The 15,304-nt window shown below is 41.4% G+C and overlaps 1 protein-coding gene across 2 annotated transcripts; it reads left to right on the top strand.

Annotated features, from left to right (window-relative positions):
• The first annotated feature begins 580 nt into the window (after positions 1-580).
• On the top strand, positions 581-13,091 carry LOC139550390 (protein lifeguard 3-like). Of its 2 annotated transcripts, none has more exons than XM_071361266.1 (12): positions 581-866; positions 4,669-4,983; positions 5,175-5,242; positions 5,333-5,397; positions 5,491-5,544; positions 5,666-5,716; positions 5,827-5,866; positions 7,266-7,303; positions 7,391-7,478; positions 7,550-7,645; positions 9,414-9,467; positions 9,711-13,091. In XM_071361266.1, the coding sequence occupies exons 2-12, from the start codon at positions 4,674-4,676 to the stop codon at positions 9,858-9,860; spliced, it is 1,014 nt and encodes a 337-aa protein (XP_071217367.1). In that variant the 5' UTR covers positions 581-866; positions 4,669-4,673; the 3' UTR covers positions 9,861-13,091. The 2 variants fall into 2 exon arrangements, with proteins under 2 accessions (XP_071217367.1, XP_071217368.1); XM_071361267.1 differs by having other exon boundaries at positions 617-866; positions 4,673-4,983.
• Positions 13,092-15,304: the final 2,213 nt, after the last annotated feature.

Consider the following 15,304-nt stretch of genomic DNA (forward strand, 5'->3'; position numbering starts at 1 on the left):
TGGGGACCATTGCTGCACAGCTATTTCCAGAGATGTTCAATTGGGTTCAAATCCGGGCTCTGGCTCAGCCAATCAAGGGACATTCAGAGACTTGTCCCGAACCCACTCCTGTGTTGTCTTGGCTATGTGCATAGGGTCGTTGTCCTGTTGGAAGGTGAACATTTCATAGATGAGAAATGTTGCTGAATTTCTGACAAAATCCATCTCGCTCCATCTTCTCCCACTGCTATTCAACCAGATGCGTCACATGTATACATCCAGTGAAATATCTGTCTCATTGTTCTATGGTAAAGGATTTGCATTCATTTTTAAATTGAGTTGCATGCTTGAAAATCTTATTTAATTTATTCACATATCAAGTTAGATGTTTGCAAGTGTTGCATTTATTCACACATCACGTGTGTTGTTGCATTTATTCTAAAAATAAATTACATGTTTATTTTGTGCGACTATAAAGCTGATTATACAGGTGCAACTCATATTTTACATGTACAAATCATACTTTACATGGTTGCACACTTATGTCTTTATTTTACCTCCATGAGTTCCATTGACTCCACCCACTAACAAGTAACAACTCTTCTAAAATTCCAGGAAATGTTCTACGGCTCGAGCTGACATCTGTCTGCCTGCTGCGGGAGGAAACAAGGCGGGGTCAGAAAGAGTGAAAAGGGACCAGAGAGAGAGAGAGAAGCTAACAGTTTCAAAACTCGACGGAATTAGAGTTTCAAACTTCAATAATTTGATCATCTGTCGTTTAGAGATTGGGTGGTTATAGCCGTGTTATAAGACTGGTCGCCTTTTATATCGTTTTTTTGTCTTGTTGTCATTGTTTGCGTTCTTGTTTTTCCTGGATTCATTGCGTGGTGAGTCAAACTATTTTTATACTTCCGGCACACCATACATTTACATTTACATACATTTAAGTCATTTAGCAGACGCTCTTATCCAGAGCGACTTACACTCACGGTGATCGTTTTAAAGAAAAAAGCATATGAATTGAATATGAGCTGAAGTTGATAGTCATTGGGTTACACCTGAATAGGCCTATTGTACACGTTACCTTGTGAGGCGGTTGTCTAAACCACCATTGAGCGAGGGGAGTTGGCCATTCTACCTTTTGCCTGCGACTTAACTTAAACACGTGTGTGTGTTTGTGTTTGCGTGTGTTGGCTATGGCCAAACATGGATACTTTGGTTGGGCTGTACGGACACGGGCCTTAGATCAGTGGGCTAAAGCGGTTTTGAATCGTGCAGACTACTTGGGTTAGAAACCTACCCAACCAGTTAATGTTACACAACCACATTCTCACTTCAAACTCTCCCATGACTTACGGCTGAAGAAGTTACACAGTGTTTAGTCATAAGCCTGTGTGTCCCTACACACCCAACACACACGCAGGGATTGTTTTATGGGCGGCAAGCAGCTGAAGCATTTTTTCCAGCTGATATTTTTCACTGTTGCTTAGTACTGGAGATGTGACGTAATGGCATGTTGTAAAGGTGGAGGCCTACACCCAAACTATCCCTGTTTGTGGAAGTTGAGGCGTAATCCCTAACTGGGAACTCCCATAATGATCACTCCAAGTTAAATTGTATATATAAACTCTACTCTCTAAACTCTCTGTCTTTAAGCTCGTGTTCAGTGTATGTGATAATGTGTGGTGTATGTAATAGTATAATAGTGGTTATTAGAAATTGAAATATCTGTCAGGAGCATGGTTGTGATGTGTGGTTGTGCTGCAGTGTGTGTGTGAACCACAGATATACAGTACCAGTCCAAAGTTTGTAAGCACCTACTCCTTCAAGGGTTTTTCTTTATTTTGACTATTTTCTACATTGTAGAATAATAGTGAAGACATAAACTATGAAATAACACATTTGGCATCATGTATTAACTAAAAATGTGTTAAACAAATCAAAATATATATATATATATTTTTTGTTTGTTGAATTTTACCCCCTTTTTCTCCCCAATTTCGTGGTATCCAATTGTTAGTAGTTACTATCTTGTCTCATCGCTACAACTCCCGTACGGGCTCGGGAGAGACGAAGGTCGAATGCCATGCGTCCTCCGAAACACAACCCAACCAAGCCGCACTGCTTAACACAACGCGCATCCAACCCGGAAGCCAGCCGCACCAATGTGTCGGAGGAAACACCGTGCACCTGGCGACCTTGGTTAGCGCGCACTGCGCCCGGCCCGCCACAGGAGTGCGATGAGACAAGGATATCCCTACCGGCCAAACCCGGACGATGCTAGGCCAATTGTGCGTCGCCCCACGGACCTCCCGGTCGCCGCCAACTGCGACAGAGCCTGGGCACGAACCCAGAATCTCCGGTGGCACAGCTAGCGCTGCGATGCAGTGCCCTAGACCACTGCGCCACCCGGGAGGCCATCAAAATATATTTTATATTCTTCAAAGTAGCCACCCTTTGCCTTGATGAAAGCTTTGCACACTCTTGGCATTCTCTCAACCAGCTTCACCTGGAATGCTTTTCCAACAGTCTTGAAGGAGTTCCCACATATCCTGAGCACTTGTTGGCTGCTTTTCCTTCACTCTGCGATCCAACTCATCCCAAACCATCTCAATTGGGTTGAGGTCGGGGGATTATGGAGGCCAGGTCATCTGATGCAGCACTCCATCACTCTCCTTCTTGGTCAAATAGCCCTTACACAGCCTGGAGGTGTGTTTTGGGTCATTGTCCTGTTGAAAAACAAATGAGAGTCCCACTAAGCGCAAACCAGATTGGATGGCGTATCGCTGCAGAATGGTGTTGTAGCCATGCTGGTTAAGTTTGCCTTAAATTTTAAATAAATCACTGACAGTGTCATCAGAAAAGCACCATCACACCTCCATGCTTCACGGTGGGAACCACACATGCAGATATCATCCGTACACCTACTCTGCGTCTCACAAAGACACACGATTGGACCCAAAAATCTAAAATTTGGACTCATCAGACCAAGGGACAGATTTCCACCGGTCTAATGTCCATTGCTCGTGTTTCTTGGCCCAAGCAAGTCTCTTATTATTCGTGTCCTTTAGTAGTGGTTTCTTTGCAGCAATTTGACCATGAAGGCCTGATCCACACAGTCTCCTCAGAACAGTCGATGTTGAGATGTGTCTGTTACTTGAACTCTGTGAAGCATTTATTTGTGCTGCAATTTCTGAGGCTGGTAACTCTAATGAACGTATCCTCTGCAACAGAGGTAACCCTGGGTCTTCCTTTCCTGTGGCGGTCCTCATGAGAGACAGTTTCATCATAACGCTTGATGGTTTTTGCGAAATGCACTTGAAGAAACTTTTAATGTTCTTGAAATTTTCCAGACTGACTGACCTTCATGTCTTAAAGTAATGATGGACTGTCGTTTCTCTTTGCTTATTTGAGCTGTTCTTGTCATAATATGGCCTTGGTCTTTTACCAAAATAGGGCTATCTTCTGTATACCACCCATACCTTGTCACAACACAGCTGATTGGCTCAAACGCATTAAGAAGGAAATAAATTACCTTTTAACAAGGCACACCTGTTAATTGAAATGCATTCCAGATGACTACCTCATGAAGCTGGTTGAGAGAATTCCAAGAGTGTGCAAAGCTTTCATCAAGGCAAAGGGTGGCTACTTTGAAGAATCTCAAATATAAAATATATTTTGATTTGTTTAACACTTTTTTGGTTACTACATGATTCCATGTGTTATTTCATAGTTTTGATGTCTTCAATATTATTCTACAATGTAGAAAATAGTAATAATGAAGAAAAACCCTTGAATGAGTAGGTGTGTAGAAATGTTTGACTTGTACTGTAAGCAGAAACATATGGAAACACTCCACTTCAACTTAATCTGCCTCTAGAGATACAACTAATATAAACCCCTAAGAGCCCTTGACTACAAGATCAATTTCAGTGTGTGTGTGAGTGTGCGTATAATCAGTGAGAGTAAAGGCTAAATATTTCAGAATTTACAATGAGATGTTTTTAAACTCCTTGTATACTTAATATTCCTTGTTTTAGAGAGGGAAAGTAGCCTAACTCATAAAGGCTTTGGCTTTAGCTGGCGCTTAGCCAAACTCGGCTAACAAAATAGTGTACCCTTAATAGATCTTCGCTTGAAAAACGAGAAAAAGCGTCTATAGTACTGTTTGTCCATCTTGAGACGCTGTGGCCAGTAATACTTCCTCAGATTTTTCTGAATTAATTTATCATAACTCAATAAATCTGTCATTCATTTTGATATTTTTGCAGAGGAGATCTTAGTCGTGCAATTTTACGTCTGAGATGTTTAGTGCAGTATTTCTCAAGTTAAAACATTTGCATGAAAATGAGTCATCTATCGTTGAATGACAACAAACACTTAATTGAAGAATCCCTACTGTTGACGAATGACTGACGAAGGGGTGGCTGACCACGAGGATTTTTGTGTGTGTGCACGAACAGACCAAAAACACTTGCCAAAGATCAAAACTAATATATTCACATACTGTTCTGAACTGTTTCGGGTGGGAAGCATGTTGACGCCTTAAGACTTCTGTCTTAGTTCTGGGTAGAATGGGCCATAACTACTTATCGCTCTCCCTCCTTCCCTCTCTCTCTCTCTCTCTCTTTTCTCATCCTCTCTCTCTTTTCTCATCCTCTCTCTCTTTTCTCATCCTCTCTCTCTCAGACAGTATGTCTCGGTCTGACTTCCCCCTGGGTTACGATGACTCTCATTCCCCCCTCTATGGCCCCCAAGGTGGTAACTACCCCCCTCCCCCTGCCTATGGCTTCCCTGCCAATGGAGGTCCCCCATCAGGCCAGCCCTCGTCCTTCTACCCCTCTGGTCCCCATGGACCTCCATATCCTGGCCAGCCTGCCGGATACCCTGCTGGGCCCTACCCAGGCCAGCCTCACCCCGGGGGTCCAGGGTACAACAACCAGCCTATGATGCCACCCATGCCACCTATAATCCCCCCTACGATGCCTAGCAGTGCACTGAGCGGTAAGCCTGAACCCTCCTCTCTCACCTGTCTGGGGCTTACTCTGAGTGTTCTGTTACTACTGAATAAGCTCCTTCACACAGTTAAAATAAATACTTGATACTATAGGTTCTACTTTAGTAGTTGATTACCAGGCATGTGTTCTGATGTGAACTGACATATGACTCTAATGATGTCTCTGCTGATGTCACAGGCGATGGAGAGGGGTTTGCGGCAGGCAGCTTTGATAGTCTGAAAGTGCGACACTCCTTCATACGAAAGGTGAGAACACAGCACGCACACACACACACACAGTTAACACACAAACACACAAGAAGTGTATAATATACTCTCTCTCCATTTTTCTCTTAGGTGTATATGATCCTGGCATCTCAGCTACTCGTCACTGTCGCAATCGTGGCCGTCTTCACATTTGTGTGAGTGTGTGTGTGTTACTATGACTGTGTATTAGTGGTTTTGTGTTCCTGCACAAATGTGTGTTTGTATAACTGAGTTTCTCTTCTTTGCAGTGACTCTGTCAAGAAGTTTGTGATCGCAAACCCAGCTGTCTACTGGGCATCATTGTAAGTACTATTCCTTACTACTGACCTATGGGTTTACAGTACTGTTGGATTGACAGCTATACTGGCCTATGTTTTGCATGTCCTGTTTGATTGACAGCTGTGTTGACCTATGTCTTTGCAGCGCTGTGTATTTCATCACTCACATTGTGCTGGTCTGCTGTAAAGGACCCAGGTGAGTCTCTTTCTTAAAGAATTCCTTTAGAAAATGATGACAATATAGTTGACAACAATGTTTTATTGTATTGAAGTGCTGTCCTAATGTGGCCACTCCCCTGTCTTTAGGAGGAAATTCCCATGGAATGTCATCCTGCTGGCCATCTTTGTAAGTAACTATTACTAGTCTGTACAGATCTGTTGAAAAAATGTCTAGTTGGAGCTCGTCAGAGCAGTCGGCTGTGAATGCCCTCACTTGCTACTACTTAATGCTGATTGTTAAGGTTCTGACTCACTACAGGCTGTCCAGCAAGAACAAGGCAGATGTGTCCATACGCAGAGTTGTATTTATCTTTGTCACCAACACACATAGTATGAACACACAAACTTTTCAGTGATTTACCTGAAAGGTAAGAACAATTATAAACTGGCTTGTTCGAGCTCTGAATGCTGAAAGCCATATACCACGGGTATGACAGAACATTTATTTTTACTCTTCTAATTATATTGGTAACCAGTTTATAATAGCAATAAGGCACCTCGGGTGTTAGTGGTATATGGCCAATATACCACGGCTAAGAGCTGTATCCAGGCACTCCTCGTTGCGTCGTGCATAAGAACAGCCGTTAGCTGTGGTATATTGGCCATATACCACACCCCCTCGTGCCTTATTGCTTAAATATAAAATGTTGTAAGCTATGCAATAGGAATATCTACACAGGAAAGAATGGCATAGCATCTATACAGGGATATTCACATAACAGCACATATTAACAACAGTGTATGTTTAAACATCTTGCAGGAGAGAGAGAGAATTAATTACATAGACAGGCAAGATTTATGGCCCTCTCTGGACTAGTGGAGATCTTATCTGATCTGTGTCCGGTACCAAATCTTACTGCTCGTACGGGAGCGCTGACGATAATCTCTGAAACTTCTAGAATCTCTCACCATGGCTTAACAGTAGCGCGAACTATGAAAGCGCAGCGGTAAAGTGTGCATACAGACTATAGGAATTAACCATCTTGAAACAATAACGTCTACTGCGCAACACTCATGCATTAAACCCAGTACAGACACTTATAAATGACATGCACATGGAGTATCTGAAATAAACTGTACATAAGCTGCAGCAGTACTATACAGCTACATATGTAACAAGGTAATTAGGCCTAAATGTAATTGCTTGCAGTCAATCATCATAATGTATCATTAACCCTCCTGACAATAAACCCCACAACTCACTTCTTGGATGCACGCACAATCTTCCTAAACACAACTTGCTTCTTCATCTTACAACTGAAAACACTGACCTGGAGTGGGAGGGGTCAGAGTCGAAATGTCCATTCGGGCACACTGATTGGTGGAAACCAGGGGGCTGTGATAGACAGCTGAGAAGGGGAGAAATCACTCTAACAGGACTGTGGGGAAAGTCAGTGCACAGGCGTGATCTTTTTTTACCCCTGCACTGGGCCACGTTAGTCTGTCATACTGCTCTATGAGGAACTTTATTGGTTGGTGCTGGCCTGCAGTGGTCTATATTGATCGGTGTATTCTGTGTTCTACAGACACTGGCCATGTCCTACATGACGGGCACCATATCCAGGTGAGAGAGAGACACACACACACACACAAACACACACACCTGAGCGTGGTAGTAATGTCTGTCTGTCTGTGTGTCTCTGCTCTGTAGTTACTATGATACTAAGGCAGTGTTTCTGGCTCTGGGCATCACCGTCATTGTGTGTATCATCACCACTGTCTTCTGCTTCCAGACCAAGGTAAGAGACACCTGACGTGTGTGTGTGTGTGTGTGAGCAAGTGTTTGAAACTTCATAATGTATCTCTTCAGGTGGACCTCACTTCATGCACAGGCCTATTCTGTGTCCTGGGGATCGTTGTCATGGTGGCAGGCATCATCACAGCCATTGTGCTCTCCTTCAAATATGTGAGTTGGCATATTACGCACGCGCGCACACATACACAAACACTCACACGCTAGTGGTGCGCGGGTCAGCTGTTTGTTCACCCGCACCCGCCCGCAATTGCTAATAACCCACCCACAACCTCCAGACTATATGTGATGAAGTTAAAATCTGGGGCCCACACCGCAAATACTTTTTCTTTATTTAACCAGGCAAGTCAGTTAAAAACAAATTCTTATTTACAATGATGGCCTAGGAACAGTGGGGTAACTGCCTTGTTCAGGGGCAGAACGACAGATTTTTACCTTGTCAGCTCGGGGATTCTATCCACCAACCTTTCGGTTGCTGGCCCAACACTCTAACCATTAGGCTACCTGCCGCCCCAAAATATAGAAAATGCGCTATAGGCTAGAGTCAAAGACGGCAGAACGATTTTTTGACGGGTAAAAGCAAAAAAAATTGCCTGATTTTAGATATGTTTCTGCGTATAATTTAAAACACTTTGGAAGGCTCTTTGTTAGTCAACTTGTCTATAATTTGATTCATGCAGCTTCTCTTTTGTCATTATATGTTGCCCTAGAAGACTAAGTAAACCCTTGCTCAACAGAATAATGTCATAATTCGATCGAATGAATGCTTCAATGTAGTTAACAGAGAACTTTACCTGTCATCTTCTTTCACGGAGCACAGATGTTTAGGAACCGGGAAAAAATGCTATAACAAAATGATTTTCTGTGCAAAATTTCAGGAAATAAGGAAGTAAGAAGTAAGGAAATAGAAAGCTGTGAAAACGAACCAACATGTTTCTTAAGTTTTCAGTTTGGCTTGGATGCAAATTTTGTGTGTTTGAAATAGTATCAGCTTTTATGATGCTGATAAAGACAGCAACTCTACAGATGGTATCTAACTAAGCATTCACATTCTCTCAAGATGCTGAAAGAAATAAATCATATTTCTCCTCCTGTTCCCAAGTCAAAATGTTGCCTACAGTTTTTTTGTTTTTTTTTACCAGGAAAAGCCCATTGAGACCCAGAGTCTCTTTTTCAATGGAGAATTGGCCAGTTTGGTGTATAATTTTACTGTGAGAGGTTATAGACCTACAGTCATTGTCCTAATTTCAGTTTCCATTTAACCCATCTGAACAGTAGGCTACAGTTCCGTTGACGTGCCGTAGGCCTGTTTGAAGTCCCCGATTTGTGTAGCGCCTCAGAATCATCACGCATAACATAGAAAAGTAATTGTTGGGAAATATTTGGTGAAGTGGCAAAATAACTTCAAATCTTTCCCAAATATGACTTTTCTGGCTCTCCCTTTTCTTTATTTTCTACTGTCCTTTCGCAGCTTTTCTCTTATTGAATTAAACTCGCATTGTACTTTTTGCCTCCGTGGATTGACATGAACTTTTTCTGCCCGTTCCCAAAAGCATTTGGTCATTAGCGCGTAGGCACATACATTTGAACCCTAAAGTTTAGGCTTATGCACTAATGCCAGATAGCCCAAAATAATGAAAGAAAAACCTTAATGTAGACAATAGATATAAATTGCACAAGAATAAAACATTCATGGATTTTTTTAAAGGTATTTTGTCTTTATTCAACCCGCTCGCCACCCCCCTTGCCCTTCATCCACACAATATTGAATTACCCTAAACCCGTCCGCCCCTCGGATATAACCCACGCATCACTAACACACACACACCTTTAGCCATTCCTAGTCATGTTTGTTTTCCATGTCTATTGTATTACAGTAATGGTTCAGTGTTTTCTAATGGTGTCGTCTCCTCCTGGCCAGATTCCTTGGCTTCACATGGTGTATGCGGCCGTTGGCGCAATAGTCTACACACTGGTGAGTACAATACACAAGTAGATGTAGTACAGACAGAACCACTTTCACTGTATACATTTGTTTCTTCCTACAACATATATGTATAATATATTGTGCTTTGTAGTGATGATATTCTGACACATTTTGTAGTTGTGTTGCTAGTGTTATCTATGTTTTCTTGTCTGCATTGACTTATTGCTGGTACATTACTAATATATTGCTCATATATTTTCTGACATTTTGCTGGTGTATTTCTGTGTGTAGTTTCTGGCGTACCACACACAGCTGTTGATCGGCAAGGGGAAGAACTCTATCAGTCCAGAGGAGTATGTGTTCGCAGCGCTCTCCATCTACGTCGACATCGTCCAGATCTTCCTGTGCCTGCTGCAGCTTATTGGTGCAGCCAACAGATGAATCCCCGGAAACAACGTTCCTTCCCATCCCCTCCCCCCCTGAGACAGGCAGACTCAGCTCACCAGAGTGCAACTGTACTCACTATAGAATTAGAATGAGTAGAATGGAAATACTGGTGTACCTACCACAGAACGTTGTTTTGAATGGGAACGTTCTTTCTACTAATTCTAATTCTATGGATTTGACTTCGCTAACACACATATTTAGCCATTTTCATGAAGTCTACTCTTCTGCTAAAATGCATCTGCTTGAAAAGACATATGTAGTAATATATCAGTATAGACACCAGTGGTGTAAAGTAACTAGTAAAAATACTTTGAAGTACTACCTAAGTAGTTTTTGGGGTATCTGTACTTTACTTTTTCTATTTTTGACAACATTCACTTTTACTCCACTACACTCTTAAAGAAAATATATAAGTTTTACTCCCGTACATTTTCCCTGAAACCTAAGAGTACTTGTTACATTTCGAATGCTTAGCAGGACAGGAAAATGTTCCAATTCACACACTTATAAAGAGAACACGTGGTCATCCCTACTGCCTCTGATATGGCGGACTCACTAAACACAAATGCTTAGTTTGTAAATTATGTTGGAGTGTTGGAGTGTGCCCATAGCTATCCGTAAAAAAAAATAAAACAAGAAAATAGTGCTTTTGCTTAATATAAGGAATTTTAAATGACTCATAGCATTTACTATACCTTTATTTAACTAGGCAAGTCAATTAAGAACAAATTATTATTTACAATGACAGCCTCCCTGGCCAACTGTGCACCACCCTATGGGACTCCCAATCACAGTTGGATGTGATACAGCCTGGATTTGAACCAGGGACTGTAGTGACATCTCTTACATTGAGATGCGGTGCCTTAGACCGCTGCACCACTCGGGAGCCCCTTTGGATAGTTAAGTATATTTTAAACCAAACACTTTTACACTTTTAATCAAGTAGTATTTTACTGGGTGACTTTCACTTGAGTCATTTGCTATTAAGGTACAGGATCTTGACTTTTACCAAAGTATGACAACTGGGTACTTTTTCCACCACTGATAGACACACTGAATACAAAGCTGTAACTTTAATCTAACTATCTTTATATGAAGATTTTTTTTATTTGATATTTTTGGTTTATAAAGTAAAAATGTGTGTTATGAGCTGGGAGCAGCAAGATACTTTCTGAACTAGTCCAATAGGTTTGTGCCTGCTGAAGGCAACCCTGAGGTGTATTCACTAGGAGCCAAACGGAGGCAAACAAAAGCAACAGGAACCAAACGTGGAGGGATATTCCTGAAATTGTTCACTAGAAACTCTCGTTTTGTTGCAATGCGAAACGTTTAACTACGGTTTGCACTAATAAATACAACCCCCAATATCAGTATTCCTCTGAGACACAGAGAAGAAGGAAATGTTTTCTTTTACTCTGTATGTCTGATGCGTTTCTATGATCGTAACATTTGTAATTGGGTAATCATGAGCGAAAGCTCAGTGGTGATTGGCTTGATTTTTATGCACTTTTTGGTAACGAGTGTCACCTTAGGCTGCGTTTAGACTGGCAGCCCAATTCTAATATTTTTTTCACTCTGAAAAAGATCTGATTAGTGGAAAAAAGATCAGAATTGACTGCCTGTCTAAACGCAGCAATAGTGATGCCATTTTTAAGATATGCTTTTATGTAAATGCAATGTCTGTTTCTGATGTACTTGTTAACACATATAGGAGTATACCTAATATAGTATTGTGAAATTCTGTTAGCTGTATTGTTATGTACTGGTTTGAACATACCAGGCTCAAATGTGTGTTTAGAACCCTCAGAACAGAACATTCCAATTGATCACTTGGCAAACTGCTGCCAACTCCAAATATTAGAGTAGAACACTGAGAACCATAGCCGCAGGAAGCTGTTTGGTGGTCGGGGAGCTGTGCTTTTTCCACCGACGGGTGGGTAGTGGCGCTACAGACCTGCTATATCGGCTAATACAGGACTAGTAAATGCATAGTGCACTACTTTTGTGAGAATTTCTATTGTTACATTCAGATTCTTCAGGGGGTGCAGCACCCCTACTTTCCGTGGCTATAGAGTACCACAGTATGAGTCATAATACCCATGAAACCTAGCGGTCAAACAAGGAAATGGTTCCAATCATTTTTTCACCATTCATTTTTCCCACGGGGGATTTTAGAAACACTTAAATACTTAATAAGGGCTGTGTTTCGTATAGGCTTACCATGGTGTGATGTTTTGATAACCATGTAAATCTCTCTCGGACAAGGTGACTTTTATCAATATATTCGTCTTTATTTACTCTCAGATTCGAAAATTCTAATTAGCATCAAAGCAGACCATGCAAAACTACAAATCGCTGTAAGTTCCTGCACGTCATCTCTAGCTGACTGACACCTTTGCTAACAGATATTGTGTGAATTGAAAAAAGTTCACAGAATTTGGCAGTTTCGTCCAGATCATCATGGCATTTGTAGTTCTTTATGATAGCCACAATAGCAGCTAATTACCATTTCATTTTTGGGGGGTAAATACATGCAAATATATTGACAAAAGTCACCTTGTCCTAAAGAGATTTACGCGGTTATCAAAATGTCATGCCAGGGTAAGCCTACAAGAAACACAACCCGCATGGATTCTAAAATCCCCTATGGGGAAAATGAATGGTGGGAAAACGATTGGAACCATCACCACTGTGTGACTATGCTGGGAACAGTCCAAAATGTACACATCAAAGCATTAACATCTGATGTTCTTTTCTACATGATGAGAAGAAAGGAAGCCACTTTATATTGAGATTAAATTATTGATTGTTGAGCTAAATCAAAAGGGAACACGCCTCAAAGGGTGTACTTACTTAGCTGACACCCTTGAGTTGAGTAATGAGGGAAGTGCAGGTAGACTGCCCCTAAGTGCTGACCTAAGGTCAATTTTATAGTGGTTGATGTTGGAACTGGGTGTGTTGAGCTAATTCTATAACTGAGTTTAGGGGCATCTCTAGACTCGTTTTGAGATGTATGCCTGAAACCTATGGCGCCAACTTGCTGTCCAGACAGTAACGATTACAATCATTACAGTCCACTGAGATCACTAATTAGAATGTGGTTGCCATGGAATGTTTGGTGCTAGCTTGGAGGACAGTTTGCCAAAGTCTATAGGAGCATGCTAATGAGAAAAATATGGACACATCTATATTGATTTTCATATCAAATAAAATATTTTATTGCCACGTGTGTAATTGAATCTGTGTGCAAATCAAAACAGTTCAAATCACATTTGATAAGATTATAAATATCCAGGAGGACGCAACTGTTTTTTATATACAGAACATACACCATGTGGGGCATATTTTAACTGGGGCATTCTGTACATAGAAATAGAACATAATGGTATATCTATAATTCTACTATGGACTTTTAAAGAGATAGTCAAGCTATTTCATCAACACATAAGATGGTAAGACCACAGACAAGTCTGGAAAATCTGGATAGATGGGATCTGTTGAATGAAGCAGTGACATACTGTAGCAAGCCATGACATCAGTCTGTTCAGGAAAGACTGGGCCCTATACTGATCCAGCCAGATATAACTTCTTGAGGCTGAGCGTGTGCTCATCATGGACTAAGGAGAGTTGTTTAAAATAAACTCTTGTGGGTGCGAACATAATTACTGAATCAAGTATCGGTGTCTCTCAAACTAACTGTTTTCATTTGATCAGTTAGTCTCTTTCAGTCCAGCAGAGGCAGTGCATACACACACATGCTGCAGACACACATTCACTCAGTTTCTCAAGCTCACACAACTTCTCAGTTCAGTTGGTATCAGTCCAGTCTGTTGTTGCGGTAGCGACTGCCCTCGTACTCTCCCTCGTTGAATCTGTTCATCCGCTGATGAGTCCTCAGCTGCTTCAGGCGGTTCTTATCCACCTCTCTCTTCGTCAGGATGAACCCTATTATACTTGTAAGGGGACCTATCATCCTGCAGAGAGAAAGAGGGGAAAGTGAGAGAGAATGGGAACTTACCAAGGTTATTCAACTGAATACAACATCAAATTGTCAGCCGTTTCTTTACAACCGAAATCTGAATATTAACCATGTTAGAGAACAGACCCACTGGGCACAGTCTACAATTCAAGTTTTATTCCACGTTGGTTCAACATAGTTTCATTGAAATGATGTGGAGACAATGTTGATTCAACCAGTGTGCACAGAGGGGAGGGTCTCACCAGGTATATGCGATATTTGTCATGGGGTTCTTGGACTTTTTCGTGTGGGATGTACTCTGGTCGCTCATCCTCTTCCTGTCGCTTTCTTCTGATCTTTCTGCATGTCAGTCACTTTCTGCTGATCAGCGGTTCTCTGCTGTTCTGTTTTGGTGCTGATCAGTGGCCAGTAGAGTTGGGTGAGACACCAGAGAGGAACGCACCTCAGCGACAGAGCCTGTAACTTGACTGGGCACTGCTGTGTCCATAGTGACTGGCCTGGGATCTGACACAAACCTGAAACAGTGAGAGTATTGGTCAGGTCAAAGCAATTACTAGCCACCATATTGTTTTCACCTGACCTGTGTTTTCAGACTTGTGTACCAGATGAAGAAGAGCAGACAAGGAGAGGAACACCCATTACATAAGTGCCCCAAAAACTGCTGTCACCCTCTGTTTATGTGTTGTATTGAAATAAAGACGGTTCAAATCAAATGTTATTTGTCACATGCGCCGAATACAACAGGTGTAGACCTTACAGTGAAATGCTTACTTGTACCAGTTCAGAGTAAACATACAGTACCTTTCACAATCACAGAACTCACAACCTTCCTACAGGGCGCCGCCATCCTTGCTGTGTAAAAGTGGTCGGTTTGGGTATGTGCAAAGCTCTTCATGCTTTCTACAGCCCTCTGCTACTAACTAGCAGACAATTGACAGCCAGTATCAGTTTTGGGTAGCTTTATCAGAGGAAGAAGATGCAAAGCCTGGTAATATTTGACTGTTGTGATCTATACCTCAATGGTCGTGACATTTGTGTGAATGTATTGACTAGGTTTGCCTAATAAAGTTGTCTGTTCTTTCAGTGGTGTCTCATCTATTGACTACATGGTTTCAGTAGTAGAAAAATCGGACAAAACGGTAAGATTTGTCTGCTTTTTAAAGTTTTCTAAGTTCTTGCCCATGACAAGTTAAAATCTGTATTACTGTTGAATAAGAAGTTGATTATCCTCATCATGCTGTATAGACCGAGGTAAAATTAGTTTTATTTTAGATATTCAGTGGACATTCGATTTTCTCGCATAAAGCTATTGAACCAAGCATGCCATGACTATAAAGATGGCATATTCTGAATCAGTGGTAGATGGAGAACAATCCATACTTTCTTTTGTATTTAAAAAATATATATTTAAAATTTCAATCTTCAGTAGCTCTTGCAATGTGTCACGTAGAGTAGGCCA

This window comes from Salvelinus alpinus, chromosome 23, assembly GCF_045679555.1.
Source record: "Salvelinus alpinus chromosome 23, SLU_Salpinus.1, whole genome shotgun sequence".
In the NCBI taxonomy this organism is placed as follows: domain Eukaryota; kingdom Metazoa; phylum Chordata; class Actinopteri; order Salmoniformes; family Salmonidae; genus Salvelinus; species Salvelinus alpinus.